The 18,775-nt window shown below is 51.2% G+C and overlaps 1 protein-coding gene across 2 annotated transcripts; it reads left to right on the top strand.

Moving 5' to 3' along the window:
• The first annotated feature begins 5,575 nt into the window (after nucleotides 1-5,575).
• On the top strand, nucleotides 5,576-18,091 carry LOC138079120 (apolipoprotein L3-like). 2 transcript variants are annotated; one of them, XM_068971961.1, is made up of 6 exons: nucleotides 5,576-5,678; nucleotides 9,404-9,502; nucleotides 12,930-12,970; nucleotides 13,154-13,261; nucleotides 14,497-14,608; nucleotides 17,093-18,091. In XM_068971961.1, exons 4-6 carry the CDS (start codon nucleotides 13,231-13,233, stop codon nucleotides 18,030-18,032), a joined length of 1,083 nt encoding a protein of 360 aa, XP_068828062.1. In that variant the 5' UTR covers nucleotides 5,576-5,678; nucleotides 9,404-9,502; nucleotides 12,930-12,970; nucleotides 13,154-13,230; the 3' UTR covers nucleotides 18,033-18,091. The 2 variants fall into 2 exon arrangements, with proteins under 2 accessions (XP_068828062.1, XP_068828061.1); XM_068971960.1 differs by lacking the exon at nucleotides 12,930-12,970.
• Nucleotides 18,092-18,775: the final 684 nt, after the last annotated feature.

The following is an 18,775-nucleotide window of genomic DNA, read 5'->3' as shown; positions in this document are numbered from 1 at the left end:
AGCACATCCTCCATGGCTCCTCCTGCCTGCCAGCCAGTCGTTTCCCTCAGACCCTGGAGCCCCAGGCCCCATGGGACGCCCAGGGGAGCCCATGTCGTCTGATTTGGGCTGAGCACGGGGATGCTCCTCCTCCAGCCCCGGGGACCAGGATGGACAAGGGGCACCCAAGGGTGATTGAGAGCAGAGGGCTTGTGTGCAGGTGTGAAGCGGGGTCAGCCGTACACAGAGGGGAGAGAGAGACAGCACATGCCTCACCCAGGCTGCCTTCAGGTTTCACCAGGACTCCTGGAGGAGCTTCCAGAACCGTCTTCTTGTGTTTACCTTGGGGCACTGCCCCGCCTCACCTGTCTATTCCCCACATGGGGCTGGAATGACTCTTAAGAATATTGATCTTAGCCCTACCTGCTTCCCCTCCTCCATGGCTGCCAATGACTCTGAGCAGAGATGCTCAAAGCCTCCCTGCAGCCTACCTGCTGGAGCCTGTGGTCCCCAAAGGGCAGGGCTGGTCGCCAGGCTCACTCCATCATCAGGGGCAAGACTGAGGGCTAGGGAAAGTGGGCAGAAAGGAGGGAAAGTCCATCCAAGGCCATGTTCTGACCTGGTCACCCATCTGGGATTGCACCTGCCACGACCTTCTGAGGAGCTGTAATGGGATGCCTCAGGCTCCTCCTCTCCAGGGAGGAAAGGGGAGCATCTGGGTGTTGCTCTCACCCCCATGGGCCTGCTCCACAGGGCACTGACTCTCTGTGTTTCCACATGTGGAGCATGCGAGCACCTAACAGTCTCCCACACTAGAGCCCAGGGCAGGAAGCCAGAGACCCAGGACCTGAAAATGATCCCAGGACATCTCCTAAGTCCCTCCCCATGTGCTGCAGAGCCTTCTCCACACTTTTGTCCAAACCTCCCTCAGGAGACTTTCCTCAGTGCCTCTGACTCCCTCTCAGCCCGTGTTTCCCTGAGGCTTCAATCGGCCCTTCCATTCCTTCCTGGAGACGTCAGCAGTCATGGCCAGCATCTGTCTGATCCCCAAACCATGAGTTTCATTCCTTCTTTAATTTTTTGTAAGTTCCTGGGGAATTCAAATCCTGCAGAGACTTCTCCTGGGCAGGGTTCCAGGCACTGGATACAGAACCTTTCAGCGTCCCCCCAAACCCTTAGAGCTGCACCCCGTTTAGCTCAATGTGCAGATGATGCGATTCCTCAGTGACCCCTGTGTTGGGTGAGATCCCTGTGGTTCTGAGCAAGAGAAACTGAGTTTGGCTAAGAGAGCACAGAGAGCGTGCACTGGAGGGATGCAGGCCAGGTGAGAGAATGGAAAGAAGCCCCCACACCTGCACAGTTCAGGAAGGACAGAAAGTAGCGCAGGTCCCCCTGCAGGAGCTCACCGTCTGTCCCCAGAGGCCCCTTCCAGCAGGGAGCTTAGGTCCAAGCACCTGGAATCCCAGTGTCAGGTTCCCAGAAGACAGAGGCGATTGGGTCTGAGGACTATATTCTTGTACCAATAGGGCAGGCTGAAGGATGAGGAAGATGAGTGGTTAACAGGGACCCTAACCCTGGGGGGAGAGGCTCAGGAAGAGAGACTCCAGACTGAGTGCTTCCTGGATGCACACGTGCCCTCTTCTCAGACCAATGGAAATGACTCTCCTCACCCTATTCTGGGTCCAACATCCCACACACAACAGCAAGTGCACCGCTCACTTCCCCAGCTGGACACAAACACGAATCACCTCCCCTGCTGCGTGTTGCAGGGATGTCAGGGGTGAAGGGCCCCTGCGCGATGCCAGTGCTTCTCCTGCTCTGTGGGCTCCTTTCCCAGGACTCTGCATGTATGTTACATACGTGCAGCAACAGGGAGGTGCAGTAGGCTCCAGGACCTCCAGGAGCGCTGCTTCCAGATACCAATCTTCACTGGGATCCCACTTCCTGTTCCTCTTTCCTGCGGGGAAATTCTCCCCTGTGGAGCCTGGGCTGGGCCATCGCTGTGTCAGCACTGTCACCTGGGTCCTAATCAAGGCCTCACTGCCCCTCTGAGAGCACGTGCTTGTCACCCCAACAGAGAACAGGAGGAAGCTGGGCCCAGGGTCCTGGAATGTGGCCACAGCCCCCACCTGGGAAGGGCCGTCCTGGGTGGGGCCTCTGGGTGCCTTGAGCCTCTTCCCTGGATCCATGTTGAGCTGATTGGTCAGGAGGACGCAGGGTGTCCTGCTTCAGGAGGAAGTGAAGCAAGCATGTGGTGTTTCTGTAACACAGCTCATCCTGGGCCCAGGGTGGCAGACCCACCTCCTTGGAGCCCAGGCTACGGAGCTGTCTGTCACCACTTGCTATGCTTCCCAATGTGGGGAGAGATGGGCACAGGTCTGTGCCACCACCCAGGACCTGAGTCCCTTCTGGCAGGGCCTGTTTTGGAGGCTTCTAGCTCCTCGCTTGGCCCTGAGTTTGGTGGTTTTAGCTGCTGCTCCTGGTTCTCACAAATGCCCTGAAGTTCACAGAGCTGCCCTCATACCAGCCGGCACACAGCCTCCAACTGCCTTGTTCCCGGGGCTCAGACCTAAGAGAAGAGGGGAGTCTTGAGTCTGCAGAGGTCCATACTTAGAATCCACCGATTTTCTCAGGAACTTGTGCTGCTGACACAGGATATCTAACAACTGGTTACACTCAAATGCCTGTGGAGCTGGTCTGGACCCAGCCTCTGCGACAAGGACACTTGGTGAGGAGCACCTTGTACCGTCCCAGTGAGGCTCTCAAGCCACCTATGGTGTTGCCCGTCACCCTGCACACGGCCCCACACTGCCCAGCCACCCCTGCTTAGCTCCTGTGCTTCTGAAGGACGTTGAGCCAGTCTTGACTTTACAGCACCTTTCTCAAGAGATACCTTTTGGGACTTCTCTGGTGGTCCAGTGGCAAAGGAGCTGCCTGCCAATGCAGGGGACACGGGTTTGATCCCTGGTCTGGGAAGATCCGACATGCTGCGGAGCAACTAAGGCCGTGCACTGCAACTACTGAGCCAGCTCCCTAGAGCCTGTGCTCTGCAGAAACAGAAGCCACTGCAACGAGAAGCCCATGTACTCGATGAAGAGGAGCACACTCGCTGCAACTAGGGAAAGCAGCCCCTGCCTGCACAGCAGTGAAAACCAGGGCAGTCAGATAAACACACAGGGACGCTGTTTCCCTAGTTACCTAAGGTAATGCCTCCTGAGCCCCACTATCTACTCCCACCCTTGTAAGAAATGCTCGTGGGCAGAGACTCCAGCAGGTAATGTACCTACAGGGCCGAGGTTCTGTATTTCTCTGTGGCTTTTACCTGTTACCTGTCTCGTGCTAACCCCCACCTGCCCCGTCCTGCGTCCCCTTAGCCCCACTCTCCCTGCACCAGGAGGAGGCTGCCCACAGAGCAGCAGGGCCAACCCAGGCTCCAGACCCCTTTCCTGGCCTTGCCTTGCTCCAGGGCTCTATGGTGGCTGGGGTGCCCTGGGGTTAGCAGCTGGCTCTCCTCCTCTGGATCGAAGCTCTGGAACTCAAGAGCAACCTGTACCACATGGGCCAGAGCAAGGTCTTCTTCCAGGCTGGCATGCTGGCCCACCTGGAGGAGGAGTGGGACCTGAACATTACAGATGTCATCATTGGCTTCCAGGCCTGCTGCTGGGGCTACCTGGCCAGGAGGTGAGTCCTGGGACACCCACCCCACCCAGCCTGATCCTTGCTCGGGGTCCCTAACTATCCTGTGGTGGAGGGCACTTAGGAAGTGGGGCTTGGGCACCCTCATGCTGGCAGTTGTCCCCTGGAGAGGCCCACATGGGTTTCCCTGCCCCTGAATGTCTGCCTGAGGTTTAAAGTAAGCAAGCAGGAGGGATGACTGTCCTTGGATTTTCCCTCCAGGAAAGCTCCTGCCTCCCACTGTTCTTCCCTGTGTCCCTTCTATAGGGCTGACACCCAGAGCTGGCTGTCCACAGAAGACCCCAAGCTCTGGAAAGGAGGCATCCTCCAGTCCCGGCAGCTCCAGTAAGTTCAGGAGCGGACTTGTGCAGGTCAGTGGGCAGTGCAGCAGCCTGTTTGCCCCTTAACTCCTCTGTATCTGGGCTCTGGGGCGTCTGTCCTGGCCTGAGCTCTGAGCACTGGGGACAGAATGTCAAATGGATGTTTGCAGGATGTGAGCTGCTGACACTCTCTCACCAAACACAAGCCCCTGAGTTCCTGGAAGAACACCCCCACCTCTCCCCTCCTCTCAGCTGCCTTACCTGCAAAATGCAACAGATACGTAACAGATGGCTTTAAGACCAAACTATGGTTCACTATACTCATGGAATAATCACCTGTCTCTCCCTCAAACCTGGGAGGAGGGGACCATAATGGCCCAGGGACTTTTCCTGGGGTGAAGCCGCCCTGAGGGAAGGGCAGGCGGGCCTCCATGGGGCATCCAGGTCCATTGCAGTCACTTCTGCTTGCGGCAAACCGAGAAGTTCACCAGCAGTCCAGCAGCAGGCCTCTCAGACTGAGGGAACTTGACCTGCATTTCTTTCTGTGAAACGGAGCCAGCACTCCTAGAGCTGATGTGAGATTCAGCAGGAAAGGCATGGGCAGTGCGAGCACAGCGCCTGGAAAAGGTCAGTTTTCTGCTGACACAGAGGCTGTTTGCCCAGGAACCATATGGAGGCAGGGCCAGCTCTCTGTTGCAGACTTTCTGAGTCACCAGAACACTGGTTTTCTGATAAAAGCCTTCCATTTGGAGAGAAAAAAATCTGTTGTCAGGTGGAGATAAGCCGAGGTAGAAAAGGGCAGCGTGCTCTCAGCCCTTCCTACGAACTTCTGCCTGCACCTTATGGCAGTGACCACCAAGGCTGGGCCTCCTCCTGTGGGCCACCGGGACTAAAGGCGCTAGTTCCGTCCCTGCCAGCAGGGCTAAGTCTAGAGGGATCTGATCCTAGAGGTGGAGGCGGGGCTTAGAGTGGCTGAGGGGTGGCTTTAGGCCCCTCTTCCAGGCACCATGGGCACAGAGCAGGAAACGGTGGGCTCTGCAGGCAAGGTCATGGGGGCTTCTCAGAGGAGGCTGCTCAGATTCGGGCTTTGCAGAATGCGTTTCTCCCGGCAGAATGCAGCAGGTGTCCCTGGCAGAAGAACCTGTGTGAGCGAATCCTGGCAGCCACATGAGTGTGGCCCTCCACAGCAGAGTGTGACCAGCAGGCACTGAGCACCTGGTGTGTTCTGGGCCGGTACCACGTGCTGGTGGCACAAAGGTGGACGAGGTAGGCTGGCTTGTGAGTGTGGGGTTGGTGGGTGAGAAGATGGAAACATGGAGGAGTGATTTGCCAAGGGCCTCACGCTGTGTTGGTGGCAGGTCTTCCTTCAGGGAGCCCGAGGCAGCGTGGACTGTGTCAAGAAGGACGTGGAATGTCAGGACTGGACTTGTTTCTCTAGGGTGTCAGCAGGATGGTGGAAATAGCCCAGGGTGGGGCCTGGTGGGCAGGATGTTTGTTTGACTTGAGAACTCAGAAATAAGGGTTTTGACTTTCACTTTTGCTTCCCAGAGTATATCTGGGCCAAGAGGGTGTGTGCGTTCTCATTGCAGAGACGCTCAGCTGTGTTCTCACTGCAGAGACGCACAGCTGGTGGCTGCATCTGCACAGATGTGAACAACTGGATCTTGTTCACATTCGGACAGAGGAAGGTTCCTGAGTAAGCAGGTGGGTAAGACCCCGCCCATCCCCTCTTCCCATCCTCAGGACGACTGTCTGAGGAAAGGATGATTGTCACTGACTGACAGAAGAAGGAAATGGAACCTCAGACAGGTGAGGTCAGCAGGTTAAGCAGGGGCAGAGCCTGGATGTGGAGGCAGGTGTGTCTGAGGGCTTCCTCCCAGCCGAGGGCCCTAAACAGAGCAGAGGGAGGGCGGCACCTGCTCAGGTGGGCTCAGCTCAGGAAGTGGACTCCTGAGACATGAGCAGCGACCCCAGAAGGAAGGCGTATGTTCCAGGTACTCAGCCATTTAGGAAATTAAAGGAAGCAGACGGGGTGGAGAGGGCAAGGAGTCACCTCTCCTCCTATGACCTGGCCACCTTGAAGCTGTCCCCAGGGTGCTAGGCTCGGGCTGATGGGGGAAAGGGGATTTTTTTCAGATACAAGGAATCAAGGTTTGTTGAAAAACCCTGCCTCTGAGTGCCAGACTCAGTGCCAGGCCTGGGGGACACTTGGCCTGGAGACAGACCGGACACCAAGGGGGGAGTCGAAGGGTGTTGGCTTCCTGTGTTTGCCAGGCCCTCTGCTCAGGATGTGGGTGATGTGAGGTCCTGTGTGGGGAAGGTGGCGCTGCTGGAAGAAGTGAGAAGGGCTCACTGCACAAGGTTCACATACATCTTGGTGTTGCAATGTTAAGATAAAAAGCCAAACTCTACAGACATCAGTATAATAGGCTTTTCTGAATCCAGCTTGAACATCTGGGAGTTCATGGTTCACATACTGTTGAAGCCTGGCTTGGAGAATTTTGAACATCACTTTGCTAGCATGTGAGATGAGTGCAATTGTGCGGTAGTTTGAGCATTCTTTGGCATTGCCTTTCTTTCTGACTGGAAGGAAAACTGACCTTTTCCAGTCCTGTGGCCACTGCTGAGTTTCTTTCGGTCCCTTCAGTTTTTTCTCTCTGGTTTACGTTGGATCCTTCAGAATGATTGATTGATTAGGATCTTTCGTTTCTTCTCCATTCTCTTCCTCTTTCTCCCCTTCTCCCCTCCCTCCCTTTCTAATTTTAACAGGGGGAACAGGGGTTGTGCTGTGTCATCGAGAAGCTGCTTGTTTCATGTCCGCATAAGGGGTCCCGCCCCTCATATTTTGGCCAGGCTGTGCCCAGGAGGGAGGAGGGTGCCCAGAGGCCCTGGACAGGAGGAGCAGCAGAGAAGAGACAGGGCCCCTGATGATGTGGGAAGGGTTCTCAGACCTGGAGAAACTGAGCAAAAAGGGACCACCACCAGGAAAGTGCATCCTCAAGAGGAGCTGGGGAGCAGCTGGAGGAAGGTGGCAGAGGGAGGCTTGGAGCTGGGCCTCCAGGGACAAGTAACCCGTCACACGGTGAGGCCAGTGGGGAAGCACATGCATGGGGAGGGCAGCCTGTGGCAGGGAGCTGTCAGTCTCCTGCAGCAGGCCCTGCGGAGACAGAGAGGGTGAGGAACATGGGAGCTCGGGCAGCATGGAGAGTCCAGGTGCTCGGTCAGGGACTTTCCTAACGCCTCTTTCCCTTCCCAGGGAGGGTGACTGCAGGCACACAGTGAGATGGTTGGGAGAATCTGTCTGCCCATGAGGAGGGGAGGGATGCATGCCTGGCCATGCAGCTGGGCAGGGACAGGCTTCTCCAGGGTCCTCCCCTCTCCCACCAACAGCCTTTCCAGAAAGGGACCAATCAGAGGCTAACAGAGGAGGAAGCCCTGGTGAGGAATTCAGCAGAGGAAGCACCGTCAGCATCCACACCCAGCTGAGGCCCCAGACAAGGGTCAGGACCAGGCCGAGAATGGGAGGGAAGGGCGGCAGGATGAGTCCAGTGTTCAACGCATTTACAATTGTTTGTCATCACCCAGGAGCCGGCCCTCCTGCCTGAGCCCTCCTCTTCTTTCTCACTTGACTCTGTTCTCATGTTTCATGATTTCAATAGGCTGACCTGGCTCCTGGGGTCCTGCAGCTTTGGGGCAGCGAAGGGGCAGGGGGCCCGCCAGCTCTTCTCTTCCATCTACCTGGAGGAGGGCCTGCCTTTGTGACTTCTCTCCCATCCACGTGATGGTGCCTCCAGCCTTCGCTACCAGGCACACTCCCTAGAAACAAGCTGATGGTTACTCTTCGTGAGGGAGAGCTGGGAACATCGCAGAGGAAGGTGCAGGAAGAAGGATTCTCGGCTTGGAGCTTAGGTGGGGGGATGCGGGGGAAGCTCTAAGGCAATGGGGCTGCTCTGGATGCGGTGCTGCGGGGAATGGGAGGCAGCACTGCCAGCGGGCTCTCAGTAACTCATCTATGGAGAGGGGCGAGCAGAGCGAGGATGAAGCTGTGTTGGTAAAGAAGGAGCAGGCCTGCTTTTCAGCCAGGGGAGGGGCGTGGTGTTGGTGGGGGCGCAGTGACGGGTGTTTGCTGTCTCCTTCGCTCCTGCTCTCAGGGTGACCCTGTGGGAGGCTGGAGTTCTGTGAGAGCCTTTACATCCAACGGGAGAAGAGCAGCGCCCTGTTGTGATACCAGGCCAGCCCCCGGATGTCAGGGGTTCTTTCTTTCTCAATCCTCTATAAACATTTGTGTAAATAAAACAGAAAGGAATATACCCAGAGACTTCAAGACTTCTCTTATTATTAAATCAATTCACAACAAAATGCTTCCCATTTCATTTACTCTTCTTTGCACCATAGAAACAAAAGAAAGACACCAGCTCATTGTGTCCCACTCTCTGCAGCCTCACGGACTGGAGCCCTCCCAGCTCCTCAGTCCATGGGGTTTCCCAGGCAAGAATATTGCAGTGGGCAACCATTTCTTTCTCCGGGGGATCCTCCCTGCCCAGGCATCGATCCCATATCTCTTTCGTCTTGCGTCTCCTGCATAACCACTAGCACTCTTTTTCACCTTTGTGTCTCTCTTTCTGGCCACACTTTTCTAAAGTCCTCTCCTTTGAATATTATTATGAACTCATGGCCTTTCACAGACTCAGCCTGTCTCAATGAAACATTCATAGCAATCATTATCTTTTATTGTTATGATTATATGTGGGTGCCCCCTTATGACCACTGCTCTGATCACCTTCAAGAGCATCCTTGCCTTTGCAGGAGCAGAGATGCTGTCTCTGGAATTCACCTCCCCTGCAAGGGGTCTTCTTTCCTCTGAGTGGATGGAAGCGCATGGGTGCCCATGTGGGTGGGCAAGATGCTGCTGGACAGTATCTGTTTAAGGTCACAGTTCACTCTCATCATTCTGGTTTCACCCTGTTTTCACGCCTACTTTTCTAGAGAACTAGGCTTCATCAACACAAACATGTTCCTACACTGACAGTTAGTTGTCACAGCACGAGTCACACATATCTTGGCATTTAATTCAGCCGCTCCATCTTCTTTAAGGTGGTGGCCCCAGAAACCACCCCATTCTTGTGGGTTACTGACTGCTATAAAGTGACTTCTGTTGTCTTAGGGTTAAAACAATCCAGTTCTAAGTGCATTTGGTTGAAACAGGTCAGTTTGTACAGAGGGTTCTGCTCATTGCTTCCCAAGGAAAAGCTTCTTCTTTAGATAGTTCATCAATGTCTTTAAATGATATCACTACACTGGGAGGTGGAATGGTGTGAGAATGTGTGCGCAGGAGACAGGAACCTGGACTTGGACTCTGGCTCTAGCACTAGCTGTGTGCTTTGAGTAAATTGCTTCACCTCTCTGAGCTTCAGTTTCCTTTCTTATAGGATCACTGTGAGAACTAAAAGGAAGTGAATTCATACCAAGCAATTGGGAAGGTGCCCGGTGCAAAGTGGGAAGTCATCAACCACAATAGCTAATAAGCAGTAGGTATTGCATTTAGCTTTTTCTTGACTTAAATTTGATAGCATTTATTTACTTCTTATTCAGAAAAATAAGGATTTTGTTTATTTATATACTTTCTATTATACCTTTCCCCTTCTTCTCCTTATATCATTATTCCACTAATTGTATATCCTCTGTTAGGAAGCTTTGTACTTGTAAGCACTTTATTTACATCTTCGTTTCTTATGCTCTCGACTGGACCTACTATTTCTTGACGCGCAGCTTTGAAAGCTGAGATATTAGTCCTCATCCTCCCTTCAGTGCTCGGCTCCCAAGCTCCAGAAGTGTGTTCTGATTTTTAAATTAACAAGTACTTTTTCTTCACATATTTAAATATTCTGTTTCACTTTAAAAGATAAAGGTTATTTTATAATGAGTATAAATCTTGAAAGTCCCTTGGACTGGAAGGAGACCCACCCAGTCCATTCTGAAGGAGATCAACCCTGGGATTTCTATGGAAGAAATGATGCTAAAGCTGAAACTCCAGTACTTTGGCCACCTCATGCAAAGGGTTGACCCATTCGAAAAGACTCTGATGGGATTGGGGGCAGGAGGAGAAGGGGACGACCGAGGATGAGATGGCTGGATGGCATCACGGACTCGATGGACGTGAGTCTGAGTGAACTCCGGGAGATGATGATGGACAGGGAGGCCTGGTGTGCTGCGATTCATGGGGTCGCAAAGAGTCGGACACGAGTGAGCGACTGAACTGAACTGAACTGATAAATGAAATAAAGCTAAGATTTTTGAATCACTATATTATACATCTGGGAGTTATATCATATTATATATATTAAGATTACCTCAGTTTTAAAACAGTCTCCAAAGGAATTGGACATAGATATATTTACTTTAGATTTTTTTAAAAACTCAAACAAAAGAGTTTACATTTTTTTGTGATATTTTAATCCTTTTTTTAAGAGCTAACTTGTACCATATAGTTGCACATGCTTCTCAGCAATTCACTTCAGTTCAGTTCAGTCACTCAGTCGTGGCCGACTCTTTGAGACCTCATGAACTGCAGCAGGCCAGGACTCCCTGTCCATCACCAACTCCCAGAGCCTACCCAAACTCATGTCCATTGCGTCTGTGATGCCATCCAACCATCTCATTCTCTGTCATCCTCTTCTCCTCCTGCACTTTGTTTTTCCTGATGTTTCTAATTGGCTTCATTTTCACCCCTTGCACTGTTTATCTTCAGCATTTCCTCTATTTCTTTCCAAAGGTGCCTCATGTGATACCGAGTCCACTGTCCCACAGACTCTGCACTTCTTATCCCATTCTGGACAGGTTTCTCTCTAGGTCTGCTGCGTGCCCAGCTGGGATCCTTGGATTCCCTTCCCACGGGGTTGATGTTCCTGACTCCTGGATCCCACGTCTATCTCTCTCGTGGGTATCCTTTACCTTGCTCCATAATTAAACAAACACGTAATCTATTTTTTTCCCTGCATCTCATTCTCAAGTAACTTTCTGAAAAGCCTGGTGAAGAGTGAAGGCTGCTGTGAATATGGGATAGGATGTGGGGGTGGTGGGCTTGTCTCCTGCTCTCCTCTCGGCCTCCCTCTCATCTTGCTCCCTCTCCGGGGCTCTGCCCAGCAGACCGTTCTTCTCTCCTGTGAACACCCTCCCTGTTTCTCTCCCTCTGCTGCGCTCCTCTTCACTCAGCTATCACTTCTCCACCCAGTGAGTCTTCAAACATTCGTGAAAGACTCCGGTCTCCTACTGCTCCCATGCTTGCTTTTATTAGCAGCAGAGGGAGGAGAGGCAGGCTATGGGTTCTTGACCCAGTGAGTGGGGTGGAACCAGTGTACCAAGGGCAAGGCTTCTGACCTTAGGTAAGTCAGGTAACATCTATGTGTCAGCTTCCTTATTTGTAAATGAGGGCACAATGGTACAGACCTCAGAAGCTAATGGAATAACATATGAGGGACCACTGGTAAAGCTTCAGAGCCGATGCCAATGCAGAGCAAGGATCACAAGCACCAGTTGCTCTTCTCAGTGAAAGTGGAAGTTACTGAGTCAGGATGACTCTTTGTGATCCCTTGGATGACACAGTCCATTGAATTCTCCAGGCCAGAATACTGCAGTGGGTAGCCGTTCCCTTCTGCAGGGGATCTTCCCAACCCAGGGATCGAACCCACGTCTCCTGAATGGCAGGTGGATTCTTTACCAACTGAGCCACAAGGGAAGCCCAAGTGAAGCTGTTTCCACTCGACTCTGAACCAGGGACCTTTTGCATGTTAGGTGAACCTGATAACCACTACACTACAGAAATCAGCACTCTTATCAGCAGATGGTGTTATACCCATATATACCCTTACCATCACTTCAGTCAGGTCTCAGGAGGAGGAGTTGACAGATGCTCTTTTGCTTTCTTAAAAATAGTAGCTCAACATCATCAACACTTGCTTTCCTTCCTCATCTCCCATGGCAAGATAATCACATTCAGAACCAAAATAAATGATTTAATCATAAAGATCTGGTTTTTTTTTAAAGAAAGACCACTGAAAATGGGTATATCTGAAAGGATGGACACCCTCATATATTATAAGTGTTAACATAAATTGCTACAATTTGTTTGAATAGCGTGGTGTCTCTAGGTATGGAAATTTTTTAGGTGTTGATGGCATCTGATCTTAATTCTACTTCTAGATATAGCTTAAGGATACAGTCTCAGATGTAGGTGAAGCTTTATAGAAGAAGAATATTTTTTCCACTATTATTTACACAAACAATTAGAAACAAGCTAAACTACAGGAGTTGGTGATGGACAGGGAGGCTGCAATTCATGGGGTCGCAGAGTTGGACACGACTGACTGCCTGAATGGACTGGAAAGTACAACAGTCAGGGGAGGACAGCAGAGAGGACTGGGCGCCATCCAGGAACCCAGCTGCCCAGGGCAGGGCTGCAGGGAGGGGGCTTGTGGGAGAAAGGCTCCTGCAGAAGCAAGGAGGGTGTGGGCTGTGGGAGCTGCAGCACCAGAAACTTTATCAAGGCAGAGACTCAAGCACAGGGAGCAAGACATCATTTTGGAATAAAAAGAATCACTTACCAATAAACATATATCCCCAGGTAAGTATTTTTGTATATTGTTGAGAGTACAGCATAGTTATCATTAACCTGCTATTTGAATCAGAAAGACTTGGGTTCAAATCCAGACACTGGCACCAACACGAAGTCTTGGGCTGACCCATCTTTAGGTGAGTTTCAGGAGCCTGCACATCATAGACAGTGAATCAACATTAGTTATTACCAGTTAGTGACGCAGATGTCCAGCCTCACACACTTTCCAGAGTATTCCTTTCCATGTTCCTTTCTATGAGTTCTTCTGTCTCTGGTTTTATTGCTCCTATAACTTCACAGATGGCTGTCTCCTGTCTGATTGCCTTCTCCCCGTGCCCCAACAGGAGAGCAGGACTCTGACTCAGCTTGGAAGGAGCTGCAGGAGGTGAGTGACTTTTCTTAACTAACAGACAGCAGAGCCCAGTGGACAGAGAAACGCAGAGGGTTAAGTGTCTGGTGTCACTGATGGTCGTCCCAGGGGAACCCACCAGAGGCCTCCCACCTCGCTGCTCCCTGCAGCCACTGCTCCCTCGTGATCCAGCCCACAGCCTGTTTTCTCTTCCCCAAGGGTGAAACCACACCTCCTTCCAGCCTGACTTGACGGGAGGGCTGAAGAGACATCTCCAAGCCCCTGCTGCTGCCATCATGAGCTCCACAGACCTCGTTTACTGCTCAGGTAGTCAGCTATCTCTTGTCTGGCTGGTTTCCACTTGTGATCCAGAATTGAGGGTGGTGCCTCCAGGCTGAGACAACCCACAAAGGAATCAAAAACCAAGAAGGGGATGGCTAAGCATTCTGGAGCCCTCCAGAGAGGCCAGGGGAGCCCCCTACATTCGGGGTTCTATCCGGACAGCCTCAACCCAACCCTCTCCTCAGGGCACCACAGCATGGTGTCTACTTCCTCCTCCACCGCCGTCCAGCAAGGGTCTCCGAAGTGAGGCCAAGACACGGTGAGAGGGACAGCTGATGGGGATCCCCAAGGTCAGGTGGGAGAGGGAGAGGAGGTCCCCCAACGTCCCTGGAGCTTCTCCTGCCCTCTCCCTTGCTCCAGGCCTCCTTCTGCTCCCAGACCCGGGGGTATCACCACAGAGGCTTTCCTCCAGTTCTTGCTCTGCCACCCCTCTACCTAAGCCACTCTGCACTGGTTAGGGGACCCTGAACTGAACTCAGGTCAGGACTGTGCCACCTCAGTCCTCAGGGAGGAGTGGTCAGAGCTTCAACATATGAATTGGGACAGAGGGGACACATATGTCCCTACCCATAAATCCAGGGACCTTTGGTCAGAAAGAGACCTTAAACACATTTTCAGTTCAATTCAGTTCAGTCGCTCACTCATGTCCAACTCTTTGCAACCCATGGTTTGCAGCACTCCAGGCCTCCCTGTCCATCAGAGACTCACAGAGTTCACTCAAACTCACGTCCATTGAGTTGGTGATGCCATCCAACCATCTCATCCTCTGTCGTCCCCTTCTCCTCTTGCCTTCAATCTTTCCCAGCATCAGGGTCTTTTTGAATGAATCAGCTCTTCGCATCAGGTGGCCAAAGTATTGGAGTTTCAGCCTCAGCATGAGAACTTCCAGTGAATATTCAGGACTGATTTCCTTTAGGATGGACTGGTTGGATCTCCTTGCAGTCCAAGGGACTCTCAAGAGTCTTCTCCAACACCACAGTTCAAAAGCATCAATTCTTCGATGCTCAGCTTTCTTTATAGTGGAACTCTCACATCCATACATGACTACTGGAAAAACCATAGGTTTGATTAGACAGACCTTTGTTGGCAAAGTAATGTCTCTGCTTTTTAATATGCTGTCTAGGTTGGTCATAACTTTTCTTCCAAGGAGCAAACTACTCAATGTCATTTCCATTCCACCACAATTTCTTTTAATTTTATTCTTTTCTTTTTCCATCTAGAGAGTGAAACTGTTTCTCAAGTTGTTGTTGAGCATTCCGAGGTCACAAAACAGAAACTGAATGTCCTACTCCAAAACTGGGAGAGATTTGTGGCTAAGGCCAATATACCCAGGTAACATGCATGGCTGCACCAGGAATGCCACTCAGATCCCTCTGCCCCAGGCCAGGTTCCTCCTGGCAGGCACACCTCCTCCAGGTGGCATCCTATAGTTGGGGTCAAGGATGTTCTGTCTCAAGATCCCAATAGCAGTTTTTCCTTCATGTCATTTGCTGGCAGTGAACGGCCTCGGGTTGTGAAGAGATGAAACCTGCTACAGGGTCAGGTTATGTGACCTTGGACATGTTACTGAACTGCTCTCTGCCTTAGTTTCTTCATCTGTTCAGTTTTTTGTGAGGACACTGAGATCATGCATGCAAAGTGCTTTGCATGATGGCTGACACAGAGTAGGTGCTCAATTAATATTAACTTTGAAATAACTTCTTGAGAAGAGATAGGGGGCAAAGATCTTTTTCCTAGGGTGGAGGACAAATAGGGTTCACTTTCGAACAAGTCAGCAAATCCTGCCAACATCCTTTTGTGTTGCTGGGGATTCTGACTAAAGCCCTTTCCTTCCCCATCTTAGGAACTGTAACAACCGTGCAAGATCCAACTGGCCCATATGGCAGAGAGTCTGGAGAGGAACTGGGTGGAGCTGGTGGGGTCCTGGCTGTAGCCCTTCCTGGCTCTGGGGCTCTGGGCTTATGTCTTGGAACCCCAGGTCTCTTCTGTGTCCAGTGGGAATAGCAGTTCAATCTGATGGACTATGGTGATGGCCTCAGAGTGAACTGCAGGTCAGAGGTGGGGAAGCAAATGCAATCATCTTGTCCAAAGGCCCAGGGAGGCCTGGACCAGGGTCAGACCCAGGGTCAGGGTGGAGCAGAAGGTCCAGGTTGGAGGACGAGCAGGCAGGCTTGGGCAGCAGGACCGGGACTAGAGTGAGGAGAGTGGGCCCCGAGGACACGGACCTGAAGGGGCTGTGATGCTAACAGAGGTTCCGGGAGTGGGAGGGGGGACATTTCTTTCTTCCCTGATGGGCTCCCCTCACGCTGGGCTAGAGGGCCCTGGGTGACCATGTCCTCCACACCCTGCCTGGGACCTGGGTTCTCACTCCATCTGGGACCCTCTTCTAGTCTACATTGAGCCGTCATGACAGTGGGAAAGCAGTGTGGCTCAGTGAGCCCCCCAGGGTCACAGTGAGTGGCTATGATTGCGTGTCATTTGAGGGATTCTGAGGAGCCTCACGCATCCCCACCCAAGAGGAGAACACTTCCTCCACCCGCTGTGCAAGTGCCGGTCTCTTCAGGATTAACAATTCAGATGGGTGATTCCTCAAGTCTCTTGAGTCTTGGAGAGGGTGTATGAAGTTGCACATGGCCTTGGAGAGCAGGCATGTTTTCCAGCTAATATGTAACATCCGAGAGGTCAAGGATGCTGGGAGATGGGTCAGGAGTCAGTAAGGTGAGCCAGAGGGTCCAAGGGAACCAGGGCTCACAGCACATCTCCTGGTTCCCTGTAAGTTGGGGAAGTGGATGGACCCAGTGAGTTTCCAATGGGACGATCAAGGGCACAAGCCTTGGAAGAGAGGAGATGCCAGGCAAACTGATCTTTAAGGTGCCTTCTACCTCTGACTTTTGGTGTGTTTTTTTTTTTTAAGTATGCAGAGTTAGCCAACCTGCAAAATCTGAGGACACAGACCCCAGGACTGTCCTTACATTTAACACCAGTAGCAATTTTGGGGGTTCCCATAATCACCGTCAGGCCTGAGAATTTCCTAGAAGGATTCTCAGAGCTCACTGTGATATCGTCATCCCAGTTATGGTTTATTACAGGAAAGGATGACGTTTCAGCCACGGGTATAGTCTAGGCGGGTTTCACATGCAAAGCTTCCGTGTCCCCAGGATGTTTTCCATCCTTGGATTCAGTGTGTGGCAAGACACGCAGAGCACTGTCTTCCAGGGAACCTCACCCACTTAAAAACAATTATCCTAACCTATGGTGGTCAGACTAATGCCCTAAAGTCCAGCTCCTCCAGAGGTCAGAACTGATAACACGTGACCCAGAGGCCCCATCGTGAATATCACCTTTTCTGTTTGTCCAGTGGCCAAAGGCCAGAGCAGATGAGGACACTCCTATCAGCCAGAATATTCTAGGGGCTTAGAGACCACTTCCTAGAATCAAGGGCTAAGAGCAGATTGACTCCTCACTACACACTAAGGTCCATGAGTGAAGGGTTTTCTGCTCCAATCAAACTTCTCTTTGTTTCTCTGTGGAGTTCCCACCCTACCAACTCTTGGCAAGTGATGGTTTTGACCTGCCCCCGAGTGTCTTTACCAAATGCCTACCTTAATTGTATCCTAATATGACTTTTGCATATTTTTTCCACCATTGAATAAGTATATGGAGCATTTACAATGTCCAAATATGTGCTTAATGTAAAAAGAAACACTTATAAACCTTTAATGAAACAATTTCTGTAATTTATGCAGAATAGATCCTGTCCAGCCTATTTTTACAGACAAACAAATTGTCTTAATTCGTTGACCCTCTTTATTACAGGGAGGAGGCAAAGGCACTACATGAATATCTGAATAGGCTGAAAACAAAGTTGAGTGGACAGGACCCAGACACACTCCAAGAAGACCAGCTGGACAGAGAGAAGTTTTTGGAGGATTTTCCTGAGATGAAACAGGACCTGGAGGGAGACACAGAAAAGATCCATGCTCTTGCAGACAAAGTTGACAAGGTGCACAAGGACTGCACGATCTCCAAGGTGGTGGCCCACTCCACTGGCGCTGTGTCTGGCATCCTCAGCATCGTTGGCCTGGCTCTGGCACCTCTGACAATGGGGGCCACTCTGCCTCTCTTGGCCACTGGGTTAGGGCTGGGCATAGCGGCTGCTGTGACCAATGTGTCCACCAGCATCGTGGAACAAGTAAACATGTCATCAGCAGAAACCAAAACCACTCAACTGCTGTCCCCTGACACGAAGAAATGGAAGGTAGTCAAGGATGTACTCAAGAAGAGGACACCTCAAATTATTTTTGCAACGAAGTCATTCATCAGTGCCCTAGAATACATTCAGAAGCAAGTCCAATTTATCAAGGTGATTAAGGCCAGCCCTGCCTTAGCAGCCAAAGTCAAGTTCTTCATAACCAAAGGGAAAACCTTCATCCATGTCAGCGGTCAGGCGCGGAAAACTTTTGGAGGCATGGCTTTAGCAATGACAAAAGAAGTCCGTATCACTGGCCTAGTCCTGTCATGTATCGGCCTTGTGATAGATGTGGGCTTCCTGGTGAAAGAGTCAAAACATTTACATGATGGAGCGAAGGCAGAGTCAGCTGAAAAGCTGAGGCAGCAGGCCCAGGTGTTGGAAAGCATATTGGAGTTACTCACTGAGATCCATGAGAATCTGCAGGAGGGCTCAGTTCCCCCACCCCCAGAGGAGTGCAGTGCCAGGAGCCAGCGTGAGGAACTCTGCCCATGGCAAAGCTTATGAGGAAGGAGGCTTCAGCATACGCAAAGGCAAGATTGAGCCTCAGGAAACCCCCTGTTCCTGAGCATCTACCCCCAAAACCAGAGTCTGGTTTATGCTCTCACCTACACCTCTGACTTTACAGGGGGCTCTCCCCCATCACCATTTCTCTAGGAAAAGGAGTTAACTTGCAGCTCCAGTTAATAAAAATTTCTGGGCGTGACAAGAGTGTTTCAACTTACAAACTCCTCTGAAGGTTCTCTAGCCTGTCTGAGCAGGTTCGTCCGGCCTCATGTGATTGTTTACAGCCTCCCAACCGTGAGAGGCATGAGATGCTTTAAACTTTCTATATACAGACTCTTTTGAAAAGTTAGAAAATTATTAGTATAGTATAGTGGGTTGATTAGGAATTATATTGGTGAAGGGTTTTTCATTTATTGTGCCAAAAATTACTGCTAATTCCCTCCCCTGGGTGTGACAAGGTTGTCTCAGGTCAAACCTCTCTGCTGGCAAACTAGCTTATGTGACAGGATTATCCATACTCCTGCCAAACACACGATTGTTTACTACCTCACAACCATAAACAGCACAGAGAGTTTGGAGTATTTTGAAAGTCTTAATTAGCATAGGGCTTTTCTCATTGTTGAGTCAATGATTGCCGCCAGGCCTCCATAGCCTTAGGCACCTGGGAATATATTAATCAATGTATTTGGAATATAGAAAAGGAAATATAGTATTGATGTTAGCAATAGTAGATTTTTTGAGTT

Source organism: Capricornis sumatraensis, chromosome 4 (genome assembly GCF_032405125.1).
Source record: "Capricornis sumatraensis isolate serow.1 chromosome 4, serow.2, whole genome shotgun sequence".
Classification (NCBI taxonomy): Eukaryota; Metazoa; Chordata; class Mammalia; order Artiodactyla; family Bovidae; genus Capricornis; species Capricornis sumatraensis.
This window is presented reverse-complemented; position numbering and strand designations above follow the sequence as displayed.